Source organism: Acanthopagrus latus, chromosome 9 (genome assembly GCF_904848185.1).
Source record: "Acanthopagrus latus isolate v.2019 chromosome 9, fAcaLat1.1, whole genome shotgun sequence".
Lineage (NCBI taxonomy): Eukaryota > Metazoa > Chordata > Actinopteri > Spariformes > Sparidae > Acanthopagrus > Acanthopagrus latus.
The window spans coordinates 30,592,227-30,613,876 of NC_051047.1; the positions used below are offsets into that span (position 1 = coordinate 30,592,227).

The following is a 21,650-nucleotide window of genomic DNA, read 5'->3' on the forward strand; positions in this document are numbered from 1 at the left end:
TCCGAATGTGTATTTTCTTCCTCAGTCATCAAACTGGAGCTTATCTGAATCTACAGACAAGAATTTGTCAGATTTTCCTTTTTTGATCTGTCATATTGTTGCCAACACATAAAATCAGAGAAAATCTTCCACCATTATTATTTGTAGATGGCAGAATATGGACACAGAGGATCCAATGACTGAAATTAATTTTCCATGCAGCAGGAAACACAAACACAGAAAACCATTAAAAACTCCACAGAATATGATGCTAATGTTGAAATAAAGTTTGTTGTGTTACTGATCAGAGATTCATGATTCTGTTTATGTCCATCAAACACTGCAGCACTAACCATAACCTTACTTCAACTACTGAATGTGTTCAAAGTATTAGCATCAAATATAAAGTATCAAAAGTAAAAATACTTTGATAGCATTTCTCTGAGGATGCTTCTGACTGAAACTGAGCTAAGTAGGACATTAAATGCAAGATTTGGTGGACTTGTATTTTTTCCACGACAATAACTACATTTGAATTTCAGGGAGGAAACACATGAAAGAGCTGCTGAAAACCACCAGAACTCTGCAACAATGTTTTGAAGTTTTGTGTTGTGGTGGTTTCCAGAACATTTTAATGTGCTGCTGATTTTCTCATTTGGGTCAGAAAAAGTCAAGAGAACGGAGTCCAGCTGCTCCCAAGTAGCTGACATACATACTGAAGTATACACACATAAATACAAATACACAGGAACTCAAAATAAAAGATTTGTTACAGGATCGTCTGAACCCAAGGCTACGGACAGCAGAACAACAATCAAATGACTTCCGAGTGGTTCAACTTTAAATTGTTCCTGATTCATTTTCTATCAGTCAGCAGAACACAATTTAATTGAACTGGACTCAGCGACTGAACAGGATATTGACAAACACACATTCTGAGCAGAGAAGAAGACGAGTGGTTGGACAGGAGGATGAAGGTGGTCAGGCAGACAGACACAGAGCCTCCTTTCTTTCACCATCAAAGGCTTCAATATCCAGCTGAACTGGAACAAACATTTAATCACATTTACCTTGTCTCTGAAGTTAATTAAGTTTTAGTGACTGTCTGTCGGTGTGTGGGAACCAGCATCACACACAGGAAGTCAGAAGAAGCGTTTACACATTGTGTTAATGGACTGTGACAATATCTTCAATATTGTTAATAGATTTATCAGTTGAATGTAGGAGTGTGTTCAAATGGGTTTGGTGTTTAAAGATATGTATGTCCATATACATTTACTCACCAATAGTCACATTCACATTTTCTAGCATAAGTTTTTTGGTTCAGTTCAGTTTCGTGTCTTTGTGGGTTTCGGTTGGAACAAGTATCGGTACCGCGGCGCCTCCTAGTGGATAAATCCAACCACGACAAGGAGCAAACAGAAACCCAGGCAGAGTGACTGCTCTGTCAATACACGATCTTTGTAGCCCAATGCCTGTTTCCGTATAGAAATGTTTGTCTGAGTGAATCCTCTCGCCGACAGACGATCTTGGTCTTTTCCCTGTCCCCTCTCAGCTGACTCCCGGTACCATACCAGGAGATTTTACCTTCTACCGGCCGGTGTTTCTCCTCCTGCGGGCTCTTCTCTTCTCTGTTTGCCGTCAGGACTTTTTGCGGGATGTTAGCATGTTGTGATTCAGCCTGCGAGCGATGAATGAAACGAGCACCGAGCGGACCGGGCCGACGGAGGTTCTGTTGACGTCGGGCTGCCGAGCCCCGCTGACCGGGCCGGTGGGAGGATGGAGCCGAGGCTGAGAGATGATGGCAAGCCGTCCGTGTCCCGGTTCCTCGGCTCGGCCCTCATCTTCTCCATCCTGGCCGTGTTAGCGAGCTGCCACGGGACGTGCAAACATCGAGTCCCCGCTCCCAGCGAGGTGAGCCCCGGTCAGACTGAGCTAGCTAGCACGATAGCTGTGGTGGCTAAATAACGTCTGTTCAGTGAGCAGATGTAATGAATTTACTGTGACACTCACTGTAGTTAACCGTGATGACTGTATAATGTGAAGTACGAGTTGTTATGTGACATCAAATGTAAGAACACTGTAACATGTTCGGCTAACTGGTTAGCTACGCAAATTATATTTACAATACAGTTAGCTAGCAGGCTAACCGGCTGAGACGAGGCTAAGTTGTTACTCAAAGACTTTCTCGTGTTAAGTGACAGTAACAGTGTTTGACAGCGTCTGTCAGGAATAAAGTATGAAAGTGTTTATTAATCAGTCTTAACTCTTCATCTTTATCCTGTCCGTTTCCCCTAGCAACAGCCACAAGAACACTTCCGGGTGGGGTACTTCACAATAAAGGCACTTTTATAACACTCGTTTCAAATCTAACTTTGACAAAGTAACTTATATTTGAAGACTACATTGCGCCAATAATAATAATAATAATGATAATAATAATGATGATGATAATAATAATTTGATAGTCACTTGCCAATATACTGAAAAATTCCTTAAGCAAAAACCAGTATTGTATTTTATCATAAAACATTGAACTAGAGTCTAGTTCAATGTTTTATGATAAAATACAATACTGGTGAGTAATGTCAGTCTAGTTACTAGACTGACATTACTCGACTCACCACGTCTCAGTTAAACCTAAAATATTGTAACTATCAGATTGTAGATTCAGATAGATGGAGCAGATAAACTGAAAACTCAGTTTATGATTGATTTAAATCACAGTGTCAGGTGTTTTCATGTTACCCAGTCTGAACCTGGAGTGTTTATTACATGTCAAACTGCTCAGTCTGTCTAAATGTCTAACATCATGTGTCTGTGTGTGTTTGTGTGTTACAGGTGGTCCATCATGTGTACCTGAAGCCTGAACGTTTGACTAAAAGAAGCTCTCCTGACGACCTACAGCTCAAGATAAAGATCATCTACGACTACAGTGTGGACCAGTGAGAACTGCAGCAGCTCAGTCACATATAAACATGTATATAGACATACAGTATATATCAGCATCGTGGTCACCAGAGACGGGCGTGTTACAGTTAATGGTTGAAGTTATTCAACCATCACAAAGTATTTCTTATTCTATGAATCAGACACAAGCTGTGACTACATGACGTCAGTGATGTTTCCTCTCTCTCTCTCCACAGACTTCCTGCTGACAAGAGGAGGCTGGTGAAGGTGAGGAACACAGAGAGTTCAGCACAGACTCATCTCGGTCCTGTCACTGGTTTCCTAACATTGTCCTGCTCTACAGGGGCAGTAAAGAGCCAGAATCATAGAGATGAGCCAGTAAATGCAGAGAAGAAGACCTTTATCTAGGAGACTATGAAGGATTTAACATGACCATAACTTGCATGTGTGCACACCAAAAAAAAAAACACTGCAAGGAACATTAAAAACTAGAATGTTAACACACAGAGGTTGTTTTTCTTTCTTTCTTTTTGTGAATTTGTATATCTAGACAGTTAGGTTTGTGTGATGATTTCAGCAGTTTATTTGTTCCTATTGGCAGCTTCTAGTTGCCATCAGAGAAACTGCAGTTTGAAGCTCAAACAACCAGCCAGCCATATATTGTTGTTGTTTGTGAGTTTTGGGTGAGGGTTGAGTTTTTAGCTAACATGTAATTGAAGCTCTCCGCAGTGATGCAGATCCGTACCCCCACACACCCTGATATCACTGCTGGGTTACCAAATCGATCAGTCTTGTGAAACTGTGTGTGTGTGTGTGTGTGTGTGTGTGTGTGTGTGTGTGTGTGTGTGTGTGTGTGTGTGTGTGTGCGCGTGCGCGTGCGTGCGTGCGTGTGTGCGTGCGTGCGTGCGTGTCTGTATGTGTGTGTGTGTCCTAAGGATAAGCTGTTTCCTCAGGCCATTGATTACCTGCAGAGAGCATTCAGTGTGAGGAGGAAGGTGGGCCCTGTGCTGCTCAGCAGGTGAGTTACCTATTCGTCTCTGTATTAGACACACAGTGAGCCTCATGCAGGAAACACTCATATACTGACTCGTATCTGTACTCGTATGTCTGATGTATGTGTCATCCATCACTCTTATCTTCGGTGCAAGGTAAATTCCTGACTGGTTCAGACGTGTTGTTCAAGTCAGACAGCCAGTTTGTCCTCAGGTCAAACACTCTCACAATCAGACTTAAGACATTTGTTCGAGTTCGTAAGTATGAATGAAGAAAGTAGGATCATAACCAATAATCAGTTTAATCATTAGAGATTTACAATAAAAACACTAAAAAAAGTGGTTTCCCCTGTGGATGTTTGAAGCCCTCAGTGTGATCTTCACTGAGGACATGAAGAGTTGGATGAGGGATGTTAAGAAGCCTTAATGATCCTCTAGTTTCCATCATCTGACATTTCATTTTTGATAAACGCTTTTCTTAATAATGATCAGAGCTGTGTGTTTGTTCTGTAACAACATCACAGAGTTAATTTACATCAGAGCTTGTTGTCCCTGTCATCTCAGACAATGTGCCACCAACCAGTACCTGAGGAAGAGAGATGACCCTCATCGTTACTGTCAGGACGCCTGTGCAGACGTCACTCGCTGTGGCCCGGTCATCGTCCCACAGCATCACCTGCAGGTCGGGACAGCCACAGACTGTAATAAGGGTTCCTCTAGAGCCAGACAAAAAACAGAGTGAAGAGGTGATCCAAAAAATCACAAAATAAGATACAATACAAATGTTGTGCAAAGACAGACAATAGTTAATAAATAAAACAATGCTAATAAGAGCTAATTGTCAGGGCACACAGAGTCCACCAAAGGACCTCGATGTTAAACCATTTATGTGGAGCTCACTGATAATAGAGTAATGATGTAGTTTCCTAGAGGATGTAGAGGAGTAGAGAAAATAATGAAGGCTGCTGAAAGTAGGAGGTCAGAGGCACTGATGGAGGATAAAAGAGGGTTAATATTGGATGGTAATCTTATTATGGGTCATGTAGACGCTGTGCAGGAGCTAATAATGGTTCTGTCACCTCTTCTTCTGCTTCCTGATGAATACATGAATCCTATAATACAGAATGTGAAGGTCTGACTCCTGATGTATCATAATGTGTGAAGGTTTGTGTGTTGTCCCTGAGGAGGGGTTGACCTTCAAACTCAGTCCCTCTGATACACCTGTCTTCTGTCACCTCGTCTCTCAGCAATGTAAGGTGTGCAGTGAATCGGGGAAGTCCTGTGGCCCTCTGGGGCCCCCTGATGGTCCTGGAGTTGAAGGGTCAGATTTTGTGCTGTACGTGAGTGGAATCACCACCGAGCGCTGTGGACAGGAGAACATCGTGGCCTACGCTGCTTATTGCCAGCTGGAGGCAGAGCTGGACAGGTGAGGAGCACACCTGTAGACTGGTGGTGTGTCACATGTCATCATCATGTCAACCTTATTATTATAATGATAGTAACTGACAGGAAGTTGTAACTGTCTCACCTGCTCTTCAGGCCAATAGCGGGCTACGCCAACCTGTGTCCCAACATGATCTCATCTCAGCCTCAGGAGTTTGAAGGGATGCTGTCCACCGTCAAACACGAGATCATCCACGCTCTGGTCAGTGTGGTCACATGTTTCATATCCTGTTGCATTCAGAAAGTTGTGTTTGTGACCATCACACATGAAGTTGGATTAACTGATACAGTCAGCCTCAGTAGATTTTAGGGATTTTAATCTGTGTGCAGCTGATTCAAGTATTGATGCCACACATGTGAATTATTATCTTCTCTTGATGTTTGTCGTGACTGATTTTCTGTTAACCACGTTGAGAACAGACCGTCTGATTTCTGTATAAATGAAGTCAGTGTGGTTCCTCCTCCGTCCACCAGGGGTTCTCAGCAGGCCTTTTTGCCTTCTACCATGATGATGATGGTAAACCTCTGACTCCTCGCTTTGCCAGCGGCCTGCCTGCCTTCAACGAGAGGTGATGTCAAACTCCACCTTATCAGAGACCTTCTCAGTCTGGTTCCCTCACATGTTGGCTAAGCGACAGCTCAGATTTAATCTGCAGTTTACTCAAACAAGAAAACATGCTGTAGATTGATCAAGTTTAATGAGTTAAAACATGATGAATTCAAGGGGATGTGTTTGGACAAAATCAGCATTAATGTGTCAACAGCAGCTTTTATTATAGTACATGAACGCAGCAGAGCGGATAGTTCAACTATGACTGTAGTTATTATCTGAGTACTGGCTTTAATGTAGTCTGTGTGTGTGTGTGTGTGTGTGTGTGTGTGTGTGTGTGTGTGTCAGTCTGGGTCTGTATCAGTGGAGTGAAGCCGTGATCAGGAGGGTCAGCAGGCTGTGGGACATCAGAGGAGGCGACATGGTCCGACACCAGGTCCACGTCCTCGTCACACCTCGAGTCGTGGTGAGAATCACTTTAAACATATTGATCTTATTTACCCTCCATGAAGCAGAACTGCCAAAACATTCAGCTCCCCACATGTGATGATCTTCTGCTTTTCTTTGCCACATGTGACAGTAAACTGACTCTAGAGGAGAATAATAACCTCTTCAGTTGCTCTCACAGTACTTGATGGGGCTGTAGTGACTTATAGAATTAATGACTAATAGAGAGAATAAGTGTTGTTCTGATGTTGTGCCGGCTTGTCTTTCTAAAACTGAGGTGTAATATTCCTCCTTTTCTAAAAGCTGCCTCTGAGGCAGGCGTAAACATGTGACGTGATGTGAAGCTCAAAGTCGGGCTGTGAACAGTGACAACAAATTTGTCTTCAAAATAAGAGCTTTACATTGCACCCCACTGGAGTTTAGAACTGGGTTCTTCACGGGGGGCTTTTAATTTGAAAGTAGCGACCGTCCTTAACTTGCCGACACAACAACAAGCTAACACAATCAAACAGCTACAGAGACCGAGGAGACGCTGCATCTCCTGGATCTCTGCAGCTGTCCAGTTGTTCATCTTAATGTCTGTGGATGAAGTGATGGGCTGACTGCTGTCATCAGCTGTTTCCTGGTTTTAAAACTCCCCGGCTGTGGGTCGCACAACAGTGCAGGTCATTGTCACCTCCGCCCACCTCACTCAGAGGCCGGCACATTTCCGCCTCGTTTTTAGCTAGCAGGCGAGGAGGAAATAAGTGTTCCCTCCAAGGAGGAAAATCGGCGGACCAAAACAGACCCCAAATTTGCCACCTCTGTCCAAAAATTGCGGACCGAGCCACCAAAAGGACGGGCAAATTGGCGGCTTGGTGCCCTGTCTAAAAACGGCTAGTATTTGATGGAGCTGAATGTGGTCTTGTGTCTGTTTTCAGGAGGAGGCTCGCAGACATTTTAACTGTCCCATCTTGGAAGGGATGGAGCTGGAGAACCAGGGCGGGACGGGGACAGAACTGAACCACTGGGAGAAGAGACTGCTGGAGGTGAATACTGTTTATTATGTTAAACTGCAAACAACAGTTTGAGTCTCTCCTTGTTTCTAATATTTCTCCTCCTCCATCAGAACGAGGCGATGACGGGCTCCCACACTCAGAACCGGGTGTTCTCTCGGCTAACTCTGGCCATCATGGAGGACAGTGGCTGGTACCGGGCCAACTACAGTCTGGCCCAGAGGCTGGACTGGGGCCGCGGCCTCGGCTGTGACTTTGTCATGAAGAGTTGCAAATTCTGGATGGATCGCCAGAGACAGAGGTCAGAGGTCACAGTCACACTGTTCAACACTGCTGTTCACATCAGGTGTTTGTAGAGACCCAGTCTGACTATCAGAGGAACCCGTCCACAGGTTACAGTTATCTGAATGCTGATTTGAATGTGTGTGTTGTTGCAGACGTCACTCTGTGACTCCGTTCTGTGACACGGTGCGAGCGTCTCCTCTGCAGCTCACCTGCAGACAGGACCAGCTGGCTGTGGCCGTCTGTAACCTTCAGAGATATCCTCAGGAGCTGCCGCTGGAGTACCAGGTAACCACACACTCTTCAGAGGTGGAGCCAAATCTGCTTCTTGCTACCAAGTACCGGGTAAAATGAGTTGGTGCTAAATGTTAGTACCTGAGGAAGACCTGGATGACAGGGTAACATACTATATATAATGAAATGCTTAATTGTGATAAAATAAAATACTGAGGTAAATGAAAATAAAATGCTGAGGCACTGAGGAGAAAAGGTAAGGTGCAAGGGGATATGTGTGTACTACTGTGTGTACTCTACAACAACAGATACTGTGGTGTATGATAGACTGTATGTAACTGTGTGTGTGTGTGTGTGTGTGTGTGTGTGTGTGCGTGCGTGCGTGCGTGCGTGCCAGTACTTCGAGAGGATTCCTGATATATCAGCTGATCAGCTGTCGTTGTTCGGCGGTGCTGTGGAGATCGCCGACTTCTGTCCCTTCAGTCAAGAATTCAGCTGGCACCTGAGTGGAGAATATCAGAGGAACTCTTACTGCAGAGTGACCGAGAACCAGCCAGGTAACTTTTATACTACAAGTTATATATACTGACACACCTGATTACCAGCCAGGTAACAACAGTATGCCCAGGTGTATCAGTCTGGCAACACCATGTTGCTCAGCTGACTGGATGAAAACCAGCTGCAAGAATACCTGTGTGTGTGTGTGTGTGTGTGTGTGTGTGTGTGTGCGCGCGCGTGTGCGTGTGCGTGTGTGTGTTCAGATTGGTGGAGGAACTACGGAGCAGAGCAGTATGGACCACACTCTGTATGTTTGTACCAGAAGTCAGCTTTCATCATGGAGCAGTGCACCAGGAAGATGACCTACCCTGACTGGGGCTCTGGATGTTACAAGGTCCAGTTTACATACAGACACTTGACACACACTACAGTTGATACACTTCATATACGTCACCTAATGTTTGACTCTGAATTTTAACTTTTAAAACAATGGTGTCTCTCAGACTCTGTCTTTAACCTTGTCCTGATGTCTCCAGGTGTCCTGCTCGTCTCAGGGTCTCGTGGTGTTCGTTCAGGATCGTTCCTTCCTGTGTGTCCGTAGAGGGCAGCTGCTCAGTGTCAGCGTCAGAGTCAACGACTGGGTCTATAACGGCGTCCTGATCTGTCCTGCCTGCACCGACTTCTGTGATGACTGCCCCCTCCCCCACCAGCTCCCGCCCATTAACACCTCCAGGAGTAACCCCATTGGTCAGTGTCACCTGTCATAACTTACATGTTTACAGACAGATGTGTATGTGTCTGATGTTGTGTTTGTGTGTCGTGTCAGACCCGTGCTCCAGCTCTCCTGGTCTGGTCGTCACTCTGTGGCTCCTGCTCATCAACCTGCTGCCCCTGCTGGCCGGACTGCTGCTCTGCAACTGCAGCTGATACACACACACACACACACTCACACACACACACACACACACACACACACACACACACACACAAAGCTAGCTGGAGACTTTGACACATTTCCTTCTTCCTCTTCATCATTCCTCAATTCGTCTACATCTTTCTTTGTTTTCTTCATTTGTTCTTCCTGCTCCTATTTCTCCTCCTACTCCTCCTGCTCCTCCTCTTCATCTGTATCTTCATCTCTGTCAGGGATATTTCTTACTGCTGCCTCATTCAGGTCCAAAACACCCAGAACATCAACAACCATTCAGATCGTTTCTATGGCTCAGACGGGCTGGACTCTGTCTCCTGATTGGTCTGAGCTGCAGATGATTTCAGATCTTCCTGATGTTTCATCAGACTGTTTCCTTCCTGCTGCAGCGACTGAAGAAGTAGATTATTGATCTCTGATCTGTTCTGGAACAGATCTATGTGAAGATCACAGTGAAGTGAATCAGACTTCAGCTGCCTGTCTGTGAACCCAGAGGAAACATCACGCTCACCCGCTGACAGGAAGTAGGAAAGCACTTTCCATCAGAACACTTCAGGTCCAAGTATTTCTGTGTGCATCTGGATGGATAAAAGACTAAACATTGTTTTAAATCTTACTTTTAAGGTGAAAGGTCGGTGTACCTCCTCTGAATGAAACAACCTCCGGATGGATGAACATGTGAAGATGTTAGTTGGAACATCAGTTAGTGTCCCTGACAGGACTGAAACAGATTCTAGTTTATTTAACAACACATAATGACCTCAGTATTTTATTAAACGTGTACAATTTAACAATGCAGATTAGATTTGGTTCAGTTTTCAGACCAACCTGTTGTCTCAGTGAATCTGACGGTGCTTCATATCAAAGAGTTTAACACTACATCTATACTGTTACAGGACAGTTTAATTAGAACACAGTGTGTGAGATCTGATCAGTGATCAGCAGTCTGAGCAGGGTGGAGGATGAAGGCTGCGTTCACTGTCGGCATGTTCTCACAGGTTCATCTCAGCGCGCTGATGTGTTTGTTCACATCCTGAAGAGGAACCCTCAGTGACATCTGAGGTTTATAAGCAGGAGGTGAACCTCCTAATGAACTTCCTGATTTAATCATCACTTCCTGTTAACGTCCAGCCTGTGTGACGTGTGTGGATGGTGGAGAGACGACTGATGAAAATGTGCTTGTTGTTTTTATCTGAAGTTGAATATAAAGTCAGTGTGATGGAAGGCAGCTGATGTGTGACCCCACAGGCACATTTAATGATTCAAAGTCACTTTGAGGAAGACTGAAGTCACTTCTCACTTCACATATCGTTTTTTTCTTCTGTTGTATTTACTTGTTGCTCGTTAGTTCATGTTTACCTTCATGGTTTCATTATCTTTAGATTAAACACAGTGAAGAAGAGCTGGCCTTAATGTTCAAGGAGTGTTTTTATTTATTTATTTATTTAGTCCAAGTCTGTCTTCAGTCCGTCACATCCTCGTGTCCCTCCTCCTTCATGTTTCTGTTTAATGACTCAACAGGAAGTCAGGGCAACTGTTTGTCAACAGGAAATGGAACATTTGTTGCTGGAAGTTTTCTGATTATTTATATGAACAGTTTTATTGATGCACTGTCTATCTTTACGCTTAGTCATAAGACTGAGATTATTTTAAATGGGCATTTCACCCTGTTGTTTTGATCCCGTCTGATATTTTAGTGAAGATGAAGACGACTGAAGCTGCAGAGTCCAGAACTCATTCTTTAAATCTTAAAGTTGGCTTCAGTTAAACTATAGACCGTCCAGATGTTCCCTGTTGTCCTTCGATCAAACAGATGGTATTGATCTTTATTGATCTGATGTTCTGATCTGCTTGTTTGTTTCTTTGTAGAAAAAGGGCTGCTTTTTAAGACAAATCAACTCTGAGACATTTGTCCAAATAAACGCCGTCTGGATGTCCGTTTGTCTTCTGTTAAATAATCACGTTTCACTCATTCAGTGTGCAGACTGTAGGACTACAGATCATTATTGACAGGTTTAAATATTTGACTGTGTGAAGTCTGTACATCAACTCGAACACATCACATGAACATCAGGACATTTATGAGAAATCTGCAGTTTTAGGATTGAGATGGAGACCGAAATGTTTCAGTCAAATCTAAAATTGAAAACATGTTGCTAAATTGTGTCTTTGGCCAAATAACTTCAATCTTTACACTAATTGGTACATTTTTTTTGTATTAAAATGAAGTTTAGTATATCTGTTTGTTTGAAGAAAATCTTTATTGATTACAGATAAAACCTTGAACGTGACCTCAGGATGCGTCAACCAATCATAGAGAACTTCACTCTCACTTTAATATTCAGGATGTGAAAACCTCAGAGTCAATCAGACACAAACACTGAATTCAGAGGTCATGATGTTTATTTAGGATACAAATGTTAATCTTGTGAGAGTGTTTAGCCCACAGCAGCCATACTGCCCACATCTCCTGCCTGCACCTGAACGCCTCATTAATGCTAATTAGCAGCAGCTGCTGAACTTCAGCTGGTCCCTTCAATAAAACTCAGTCAGCTGGAACTTAACATTAAACAGTGATTCTTGAGATAAGTGATTTTTATTTAAAAAAAAAAAATATATATATATATATATATATATACATATATATATATATATATATATGATCATTTCTAAAATTATGAATTCATTTTTGTCAAATGATGTTTTGTTTATCCAGACATGTTTTGGTTCAACCTCCCAGTTGCAGATTTTTTTTATGTAAACTGTATGTTTGCTGGATCACAACTTGATTTTTGCCAACACCATCAGAAACATAAGAATAATTATTAAAAATATTTGAAATGATCTTACCTGAAAAATTTCACTCATTAGTTTACCCACTTCCCCTAGTAAGGTACACAGGTCTTTAAATCAATAAAACTAAATTTTTTTTTAAAGCCAAAGAACTCAATATGATTGGAATAGTGGTGGAGCACTAATTCATCATATTTAATAGTTAAATTCAACATGTATAATCAGAACTGTGTGATTAGAAGTTAAAGGGTTTTTATTTGGTCCCTCCAGCCGTCTGCAGGTGTTTCACCCTGCTGATTATTAGACAGTCCAACTAGCTGCAGTCAGGTGGTCTCACTTGTCGGGGGTGAAGCCTGTTCCTCTGTCTCTTTGATCCACAGGAAGCCCACCTGAGTGCCAAAGTTAGGTCCGTCTCTGCGATGAGAGAAAAAGCGTTCAGGGTGACAGGAAGTGCACGGCGTGACACACGGTTGCTCTGTCATCAAGTCGTCATGAATGTGTTCGGACAGGATGCCGCCTCTCTGAAGGAGGACCCTGAGGACCAAGATTTGATGAGGTTACAATTATCTCATTAATACTTTTATTATCTCATATGAGCAAACCTCCAGAATTCTGCTTAGAAACAATCACACTCTCTGAGAATCACCATGTTTTTAAGTTTTCTTCAGTATCAGAGTAATCTATTAAATACTGCAAACAAATGTCTGGGAGTGAAGTTAGTGAACAGTGCATAGAGCAAACAGCAGGGGGTGGAGCTCACATCAATGGGGTCAGGCCTCACATATCTGGGGGGCTCTGGTGTTGAGCACTAACATAGAGGATGTGTGACAGCCAATCAGAACTCCAAATGACCATAAACTGTGGTCAGCTCATCCGGCAGCATGGCCTCACAACTGATGGGGTGCTCCAGCTTTTATAGCCTGCGATGTTCTGGATCTCCTGCCACATACAGTATCTGTGGTGTGTCAATGGTGTTGAGGCGGATGTTTATGTGTCATCGGGCTGACTCTGGATCAGTGACAGTTCTGTTCTCACCTGTTAGCGAGGCGAATGTTGACGTGTGGTCGGGCTGACTCTGGATCAGGTACACAGTCTGGGTGGATGTGGCTGAAGTCTAGCGCCTGATCTCTTTCCAGAGTGAAACAACATACTCCCACTGATGGACCCACTGCCACCATGATGTCACTCATACAGCAACCAAACTCCTTCACCATGGCCTCTACTGTTGCCGTAGCAACCCCCAACAGGGTCCCTTTCCAGCCTGAGGACCAGTGATGGAAATCAATCTAAGTTATAATTATTTCTTTCAAACACTACTTCTAATAAAACTATAATTTCAGGATGTCTTATATTGTCTGTTAAACAAATGACATAGACCTGCATGAGCGGCTGCGATGACCTTTAACACGGGATCAGCGAACAGGATGGGCATGCAGTCAGCTCCTGGAGCTCCTAACACCACCCCCATCTGATTGGTTACCATGGCATCATAACTCTCCGGCTCAGCTTTCCCCAGAACCCAAACATCACTGGCGTGGTTCACCTGCAAAAGAGACAACACCCCCGGAGGCTCATCAGCAAGGCTGGATTAACCATATGGGCAACTGGGCAATTGCCCAGGGGCCAGCGACCTCTAAAGGACCCAGGGCAGTGAGGGCACAAGCAAAATATTTGGTTATATCTCACTTGTGTTAAACTGTCCGCCGTTGCGCTGCACTTTTACGGTCTACGCGCTGCACATAATCTCTGCCCATGGCTGCCTGTGACTGTGACCGTGAGCTGAGACCCTCTCTTCATCAGTCAGCCCATATGAGGCAGTCAAATGTACACCAATCAACGTGCACTGAGCAGGTCGCTTGACGTCAAGCGCCGTCACACAACACAATTTAAAAAATGCAAACATGGAGAAGCTAAGTGGGAATGCTAAATGGAAATTAAAAAAGGAGAAGGATATCAGGAACACAGAAAATTTACAGTAAATACAGAAAATAGAGAATTCTTCACGCTAGTAAACATTAGCAACTGTTCTGCCAAGGCAGCATCCGAGGAACGAGGAAAGCTCAGCTAGCCAGGACATTTCTTCACTGCTGGCGCTAGGTAATGTTCTTCATCCGATGGCCCAGATTCTGCTGCGAGTGCGACCGTTGAGGGAAGTGGTGGTGGGTCTCGAGGGTTAAACTGAACTGCTCGTCGAGTCAGCGAACAGCCCCTGTCCCTCAATGCCTCTACTCCCTGGGGATCCTGCATTGCGGGGACCAGTTATGGAGCAGCTCCGGGGAAGAGGCGATGTTCCGAGGGCCTGCAGCTTTCCAGAACCAGGCTGCCAAGTATCCTGCATCGGTGAGGGAGTCCGGACTTGGGAGTAGGACATGCTCCCTCTCCAATGATCTGCTTCGTTGCCGTCTCCCAGACAATCAAATTGTGCCAAGGGAATGGTTTCTTTACTCGCCATCAACTGGATCAGACTATTGCTATGCCTGTGTTGGGCCTTGTGCCCTTATGCACATGTCTCAAACAAAGAGACCAAGAGAGGCCTGTAGTTGAAGCCAGAAGCCTAACTACTAGGACCTCTGCCACAAGGAATGACAGAACAAAGAACAGGGAAAAACCAGGTGTGAAAAACGTGACCAGGTTGACTTGCCCCCAGGACGTTCACTCGGTCCCTATTGGCTATAAGCCCGGAAGCTCCGCCAGGATCACAATGACGTCACTCCCACGTTAAAAGGTCACGGAGCATTCCTGCCCTTTGCAGTCCAAGGGAGCACTAAGTTCTGGTAAGACCCCTGGTTTCACCCAACCACTACCATAAGGATGCAACCTCAAGAAATGTTTTACACTCTTGATTGAGCTAATTTCAGTTCCCTCCTCTCTGGATGAGACAGAGACTGTTTTTGTTTTACTTTTGTTTTTGTTCAGACGTTCATCATTATGGTTTTGGATCCCTAGAGGAACGCTGCACAGGAGATGAAACCGTCTCTTCCATCGAGTCGACATAATGCTGTCAACAGCCTGGCGTCAGCTTTTAGGATGCTAAAGCTGACCCCGCTCACATTGTGCAGAATGAGACTTCACCTGTGCAGCTGCTGCAAAATCTTCAGAGACATAGATAGATAGATAGATAGATAGATACTTTATTGATCCCAGAGGAAATTCAAGCATCCAGTAGCAATAACAAACATTGAACATACATACAATATCAAAGAAACAGTAGGAATAAAAATATGGAATAAAAAAATGTTATAAAAATGTTTTGTACAACTGTATAAAAATATAAAGTGATATTAAAAATATAAAGTGACATAGAAGTAAAGAGTATTAAGGGGACAGGGGACGGTGTACAATTAAATTAAATTGGGCGTGGACTTCAGACAATGTTTCTAAATGTTTATGTTGCACTAAGACCGTTTTTAACGTTGCCTGTGTCTAACTGCGAGGGTCAGAGGTCGTTTTCTGTTTTGAAACAAGTTAAAAATGAGCTGAGGACCACAATGTCACAGACACGGCTCTGCACTTTCTCTCTTGGCCATCGAACATGAACTTGTTAGTGCCCTTTTGGAGATATTGTACACAAGTTTGCACATTCAAAGTCCAGAAAAATGCCAGTGTAAGATGTGTTTGTCAAATGAAATCAAGCACTTCAAATTTAAACATGCACTTCCCCATAGGATTAAAATTGTGTATTTTGCCAGATTATTTAGCATTTCTTTTTTTCTTGTCTAACTGATAGAAAATTGCAGATTTTCGAGATGTTTATCTTGCACTAAGATGTTTAACCCGTGTCTGTCTTGTTGAACTGTGATGTGACGGGTTGTTTTCTGTTTTAAAACAAGTTAAAAATGAGTTTTGGAGCAGATGATACTGCATTTTATTTATTTTTTCCTTGTGGTGGCTCCACGAAAATGCTGTAAATTGTTTATCGTTGTTGAGAGAAAACAGGCAGATTTCAAAATGTTTATATTGCACTATAACTTGACTGTCCTGTTGAATTCTGAGGTGACAGGGTGATTTCTGTTTAAAATGAGCTGAGGACCAAAATGCTACTTTTTTTTTGTTTGTGTCTTGTCTGTGGACTTCCTCTGTGATGGCTCTATCAATTCAATACATTTGTGTTGGGAGTAGGTGTTGTTAAATAAATATTGGATGCTTTGAAAGTGGTTACTTATTTATTCTTTTGTGAAAATGGAGGACACTTCCTTCCCTCTCTATGTAGTGGGTCAATTTTGCCAGATTATACTGATGCCGATGTGTTTTGTTTGCATAACATTATTTGTCAGTGAGTGGCCTTGACAAGAGAACATAGTGGTGCATTTGTAGTTCTATGTACAAATGCACATCTCTCTCGCATATTAATGTCTGCTGGTTTTATTTGACACCAAACTGAATATTTTGTTTTAGACTAAAAAAACTTCCAAGAACAATGTCCAGCCATCCTCCGGTTGGTCACTTCTATTTGTCTCATTAAGTCTATCTCTCAGAATCCTTCCTGATGGGGTTTTAAACATATTTCAGGTCTGAGACTTCAGACAGCAGGCAGAGGAGCGACAGTGTATCACATCATGACCAGTAGGTGGCAGCAGACACACAGAAGCATCATGTGGTTACAGGATGAGGACCGGCTGACTCTTATCTTGCGTTATTCAGGATGTTTCATGTAAAGACAGCTCGGTACCTTAACCAGACGGAGCTCCTGATGGTTGAACCCAGCATGGAGGGCCAGTCTCCGTCTGTTCTCCATCACCACGGCCTCAGGGTCCCTCCTCCTCCTGCTGCTGAACAGATTCAAGGAGGACAGGGTCTGGATGGAGGACACGCCGCCGCTACGAGTACTGAAGCCGTGACCAAAACACTCTAAAAGAAGAGATACTCACACTGTCACACCAATCTCCATTCAAAAAACTGTCAGTGTTACAGTGTGTCTTCAGGGAATGGAACCTGAATTAATAATATGAGAGTTGATGCTGTTTCACACAATGACAAGAGGTTACAGTGAGAAGTTAAATAAGGAGAACAGACAAACTGAAGTGAATAACAGACAGGTAACGTGCTGCAGGACTGACACCGGACTTCATACAGGTTAACACAGCAGTAAGCTGCGACACTGACAGCACAACAAGCTGGTATACATCACAGTGTGTTTCATGAAGCCATGTTAAAGAATGATGAAATCCTAAAACATGGTGGTGAGAGTGTAAAGAAGTTTTTTCCTGCTCATTGCACTAACATCACATCTCCATGTCCTGTTTGTTATTTCCTCATTAAACTGGCTCAGTTAAGAGAAACCACAGACACTCGGTTTCTTTTCCTGCGGTTTCTGTCAGTTGTGCTATTTTTATACACAGTTTTCTTAGCTTAGCTTTCTTGGCTAGTTGACCAGCATTGTTTTAGACATATGTAATATAATATAAGTTGAACAAAGCTGAGTTACAGACGTGTGGTGCAGAGACGAGGGCACTTTTAAACCTGACACTGGGATGTTTGTCGAAGGTTAGGGGAGGTCGTGTTCTCTGCAGGTCAGCTACAGCGGTGAGCTGCTGTCTCACCACAGCACTGAGGCCACACGCTGCCTCAAATACATAAACAATAATGTCACTGTCCATCATGATGTCACACCGGAGACATCGTCATATGCTGATTCAGCAGACACCACGTCTGAATAGAGACTAATTCTATGATTAGTACAAGAATGTCACCGTCCATTCTCTGCCCATTATCGCTGAGTGCACTTCTGTTTCTCATCCAACAACCACAGCTGTTAACAGAAGCAATGATACACAGAATATTTCATTAAAACAAGTGAACAACATGGATGTAAACTGAGAAATATGTTAAGTTAAACTAAATGATGGTGCAGGTGGTGTGAAGCCAGGAGATAATTAATTTAAGAATAATAAAATAATAAACAATATGGTAGATATTCATCTAACGTTGTCCTTAAATTGACATATACTTAAATGGAGATTGGTGAGGGATGTTCACGGAGTCTGAACGAAGTCTGGACTCATCTTATCAACAAATGTGAATATCAAGATATAAGAATAATAACACATGTCTGATGTGTTACCATGGTTATCTGTTTAACTGTAACTCTCTTAATTGTCTCAAAATGAAGCTTAAATCAACATTTGTATTTTTGTTTTCACTTGAGAAAATAAAGTCATTAATCTTTTTCTGTTTTTAATGATGAACTGTTATGAACTTGTGACCTGCAGATTTATGATGTATAACAAGTTTATAATGTGATTTATCACATTTAAATGATGTTTCATTCAAACTGACCTGGGATCAATGAGGACCTCAGCACTGTGACCTCTCCTCTCAGAGCAGGCAGCTGCTGCAGGAACCTGCGCACTTCTTCTTCTTCATCTTCCTCTTCAGACTCACCTCCAACAGGTGAGTGTGTGGGGGCGGGGCCTGTGCAGCTCGGACAGGTGTGTGTGTCAACCATTTGGTAATCAAAGGTATAGACGGCTGTGAAGAGCAGCTGCTGGTACCGCAGCAGAACTTGTTGGCCCTGCGGGCTGGTGAGGACCCGGACCGAGCTTAGGTCCAGCTGGTCCACAGTCACTTTGAACCGGAACAAACACTCCGCGGTGGAGCCGGAGTCCAGCACATGCACGCTCCTGCACGAGCTCAGACAGCTGCCTTCAAAGCCTTTTCTGTCCCGGAAACGCGTCCCGCAAAGCAGGAACACATGCGGATCTGGTGCGGACTCGTCCAGCAGAGAAGCCGCGGTGCATGCTGGGCAGCAGCCGTGGATCAGGTCCAGCAGCACGGCCCCCGTCATCACGGACAGTCGGTGTGTGTCCAGAGTGAAGCGGCAGCTTCAGAGTGTGACTGACACAGCATGTTGAACTACACTGACACTTCACTTCCTGCTTCTCTCAAACCCCGCCCCCCCCCGGAAACTCCAGACCAGGACTGGAAACTCTGGTCCCGGACCAGCTGCTTCCTCCAGACTTGCTGACTGAGATGACCCAGCAGAGCCGTGAGCAGCACGTACGCATACGGTGAAAACTAATGCAGATATTAATGTTTGAAAATAGAAAGTGGTTTATTGTTATTGATCTGATGACGCAAACAATTAGCAACAACTATTCAAACATATGTTGTCAAAGATGTCCAAAAGTTTCAGACGTTTAACACAATAAGTGAAAATGAGGCGCTGAGAGTACTCAGACAGTCAGAAAGTAATCAGAGTACTCATACAGATGGTAAGACCGAAACATGTAATGGAGTAACATGAACAGTAGTAGCAATACCTTCTTGATCCAGAGGTGAAGCCCACCAACAGGAGGCGCCAGATATCCAGCCCAGACTTGTGAGGAGGAGGAGGAGGAAGAGACTCTGGGGCCGAAGCCCACAGTCTGGCCTCCTCCTCCTCCTCGTGCAGTGGACTTTATCATAATTTTGTATTTAGAGTCACAAGATTAAAACACGCACACACACACACACACACACACACACACACACACATACAGTTGTATCAGCTGGTCTGGAGCAGTATCTGGATGACATACAGCAGTTTCTTCTAGTGCTTCAAATCAATGCATTTGCAGTTTACAGCCCAAATGGACCTCTGACCTCAGCTGGAGGAGGAACAGTTGCCATATTGAAACGTGACATTTGAAAAGAGAAGTTGTTCTAAAGGTCAGAGGAGCCACAGACAGGATGGTTCTCAGGACCACAGACCGATGTTCTCATCAGTCTGCAGTTGACTCCTTCAGATCTCATGTTTCTGTGATCAATGAGTGCAACAAAAAAACTCTAATGACTTTTGGTTCAATAATTGAATTCATTGTAGGTGTTCTAAAAATGAGACCAAATCTGCTGGATCATAAATACACCGAGCTAGAAGTGGCCGAGTCACATGATCTCCAGTCCACTGTGGTGACGTGGGAGAGGACAGGCTGATCAATACTTTCCTGATCATCTTCTGTAACTCGGGATCACTACCGACTGAAATACCCAGGAAATCAATAAATATGGATCAGTTTGAATATTTGATCCATCAGAGAACTGAAGGATTATTTCAGGTGACGTTCATGTTCCTCTTTAGATGAACCCATGGTGAGCTAATGTTAGCATGCTAACATGATAAACATCCTGCTAAACATCAACATGATCAATATCATCCTTTGTCCTCTCTCCTCTCCTCTCCTCTCCTCTCCTCTCCTCTCCTCTCCTCTCCTCTCCTCTCCTCTCCTCTCCTCTCCCCTCCCCTCCTCTCCTCTCCTCTCCTCTCCCCCCCCTCCCTCCCTCTCCTCTCCTCTCCTCTCCCCTCCCCTACTTTCCTCTCCTGCTCTCCTCTCCTCTCCCCTTCCCTCCTCGCCTCTCCTCCTCTCCTCTCCTCTCCTCTCCCCTCTGCTCCTCTCCTCTCCTCTCCTCTCCTCTCCCCTACCCTCCTCTCCTCTCCCCTCCCCTCCTCTCCTCTCCTCTCCTCTCCTCTCCCCTCCCCTCCCCTCCCCTCCCCTCCCCTCTCCTCTCCTCTCCTCTCCTCTCCCCTACCCTCCTTTCCTCTCCTCCTCTCCTCTCCTCTCCCCTCTCCCCTACCCTCCTCTCCTCTCCTCCTCTCCTCTCCTCCTCTCCTCTCCTCTCCTCTCCCCTCTCCTCCTCTCCTCTCCTCTCCTCTCCCCTACCCTCCTCTCCTCTCCTCTCCTCTGGTCAGTACCCGCTGTCAGAGCCTGCAAACCGGCTGCTCGTGCACGGTGCTGTGTCGGGGGCGCGCCCCGGGTTGACTCGTCCTACCGGAGCCAGAAGCGGCAGCGGCTCGGTGTGTGTGTGTGTGTGTGTGTGTGTGTGTGTGTGTGTGATGCTCCGGATCTCCTCACAGGAAAGACACACACACACACATTGTGGAGGGAGGAGCAGCAGGAGAAGGAGCAGAAGGAGGTCTCAGCTTCCCCTCCGTCAGGATTTCTTCACACGGACTCTCCGGAGCTTCTGACGGATCCTCAGCACCGACTGAAGCGGTAAGAGCTGTCCGCCGCTCGCGCTCCTCTCCCGTTGTGAGCGTGAGTGAGGCACGCTGCTGCCTGTGTGTGTGTGTGTGTGTGGGGGGGGGGGGTCCGCGCGCGTGCTTGCGCGCGCCTTCAGAGCGTTGATATGAAGCTCAGTTCAGATGAACAGAAGTGATTAAATTATTATTCTGATCAATGAATGTGATCTGAGGCATCACCACGCACTTGATTCACCTGTGTGCGCGTGACGATTTGGTTCAGGTCAACAGTTTAAAGTCTTCATCATCATCATCATCATCATCATCATCAGGCGATGAAGGAGTGAAAGTGTGTGCGTGTGTTTGTGTGTGTGTGTCCTTGATGTGAAGTCACCTTGATGACCCTGAGCTGCAGTGTGTGTTCTGTGCTGATATGAATTTATGCTATATGTAAACAGACTTCCTTCTCTTTCCTCTTGTGTGTATGTGTGTGTTTTTGTGTGTGTGTTTTGTGATGTGCTATATGTAAACATGTGACACTCTCTTGTGTCCAAAACACATTTCTCCTCAGGAAGACAAGAAAAGCAACCAACTAACTAACTAGTAGTCCTGTAATGGTTTCATAATGGTTCAGTCCCCGGTTCTGTCCTGTTGTGGTTCTGTC

The 21,650-nt window shown here is 44.5% G+C and overlaps 3 protein-coding genes across 5 annotated transcripts in view; 2 read left to right on the forward strand and 1 right to left on the reverse strand.

The window, feature by feature from the left end:
* The first annotated feature begins 598 nt into the window (after window positions 1-598).
* Window positions 599-11,196, forward strand: lmln (leishmanolysin-like (metallopeptidase M8 family)). Its single transcript, XM_037109215.1, has 16 exons — window positions 599-1,893; window positions 2,821-2,924; window positions 3,126-3,156; window positions 3,825-3,907; window positions 4,446-4,563; window positions 5,129-5,307; window positions 5,421-5,526; window positions 5,799-5,893; window positions 6,223-6,340; window positions 7,242-7,349; window positions 7,430-7,617; window positions 7,754-7,886; window positions 8,230-8,389; window positions 8,594-8,724; window positions 8,867-9,077; window positions 9,157-11,196. The coding sequence occupies exons 1-16, from the start codon at window positions 1,759-1,761 to the stop codon at window positions 9,255-9,257; spliced, it is 2,001 nt and encodes a 666-aa protein (XP_036965110.1). The 5' UTR covers window positions 599-1,758; the 3' UTR covers window positions 9,258-11,196.
* Window positions 11,197-11,500: 304 nt separating this feature from the next.
* lacc1 (laccase (multicopper oxidoreductase) domain containing 1) lies at window positions 11,501-18,971 on the reverse strand. 2 transcript variants are annotated; one of them, XM_037109220.1, is made up of 5 exons: window positions 18,328-18,971; window positions 16,721-16,899; window positions 13,429-13,594; window positions 13,087-13,312; window positions 11,501-12,465 (listed from the first exon to the last, which is right to left on the reverse strand). In XM_037109220.1, the coding sequence occupies exons 1-5, from the start codon at window positions 18,833-18,835 to the stop codon at window positions 12,375-12,377; spliced, it is 1,170 nt and encodes a 389-aa protein (XP_036965115.1). In that variant the 5' UTR covers window positions 18,836-18,971; the 3' UTR covers window positions 11,501-12,374. The 2 variants fall into 2 exon arrangements, with proteins under 2 accessions (XP_036965115.1, XP_036965114.1); XM_037109219.1 differs by having other exon boundaries at window positions 11,688-12,585.
* Window positions 18,922-21,650, forward strand: part of enox1 (ecto-NOX disulfide-thiol exchanger 1) — a 67,945-nt gene continuing 65,216 nt past the window's right edge. The window contains exons 1-2 of one of the 2 annotated variants that reach the window (XM_037109218.1): window positions 18,922-19,047; window positions 20,717-21,020. The gene's annotated coding sequence lies outside the window, so the exon portion shown is untranslated. Of the gene's footprint in view, window positions 19,059-20,716; window positions 21,021-21,650 lie in introns of both variants that reach the window. The other variant, XM_037109217.1, reaches the window with a different exon arrangement.

Coding starts and splice junctions, on each gene's coding strand:
- lmln (XM_037109215.1), top strand. CDS start 1,759: ATGGAGCCGAGGCTGAGAGATGATGGCAAGCCGTCCGTGTCCCGGTTC. Junction 5,308..5,420: donor CTGGAGGCAGAGCTGGACAG/GTGAGGAGCACA, acceptor CCTGCTCTTCAG/GCCAATAGCGGGCTACGCCA. Junction 5,527..5,798: donor ACGAGATCATCCACGCTCTG/GTCAGTGTGGTC, acceptor TCCGTCCACCAG/GGGTTCTCAGCAGGCCTTTT.
- lacc1 (XM_037109219.1), bottom strand. CDS start 18,835: ATGACGGGGGCCGTGCTGCTGGACCTGATCCACGGCTGCTGCCCAGCA. Junction 13,595..16,720: donor AGGAGCTCCGTCTGGTTAAG/GTACCGAGCTGT, acceptor TCTCTTTTGCAG/GTGAACCACGCCAGTGATGT. Junction 13,313..13,428: donor CATCGCAGCCGCTCATGCAG/GTCTATGTCATT, acceptor ACTGGTCCTCAG/GCTGGAAAGGGACCCTGTTG.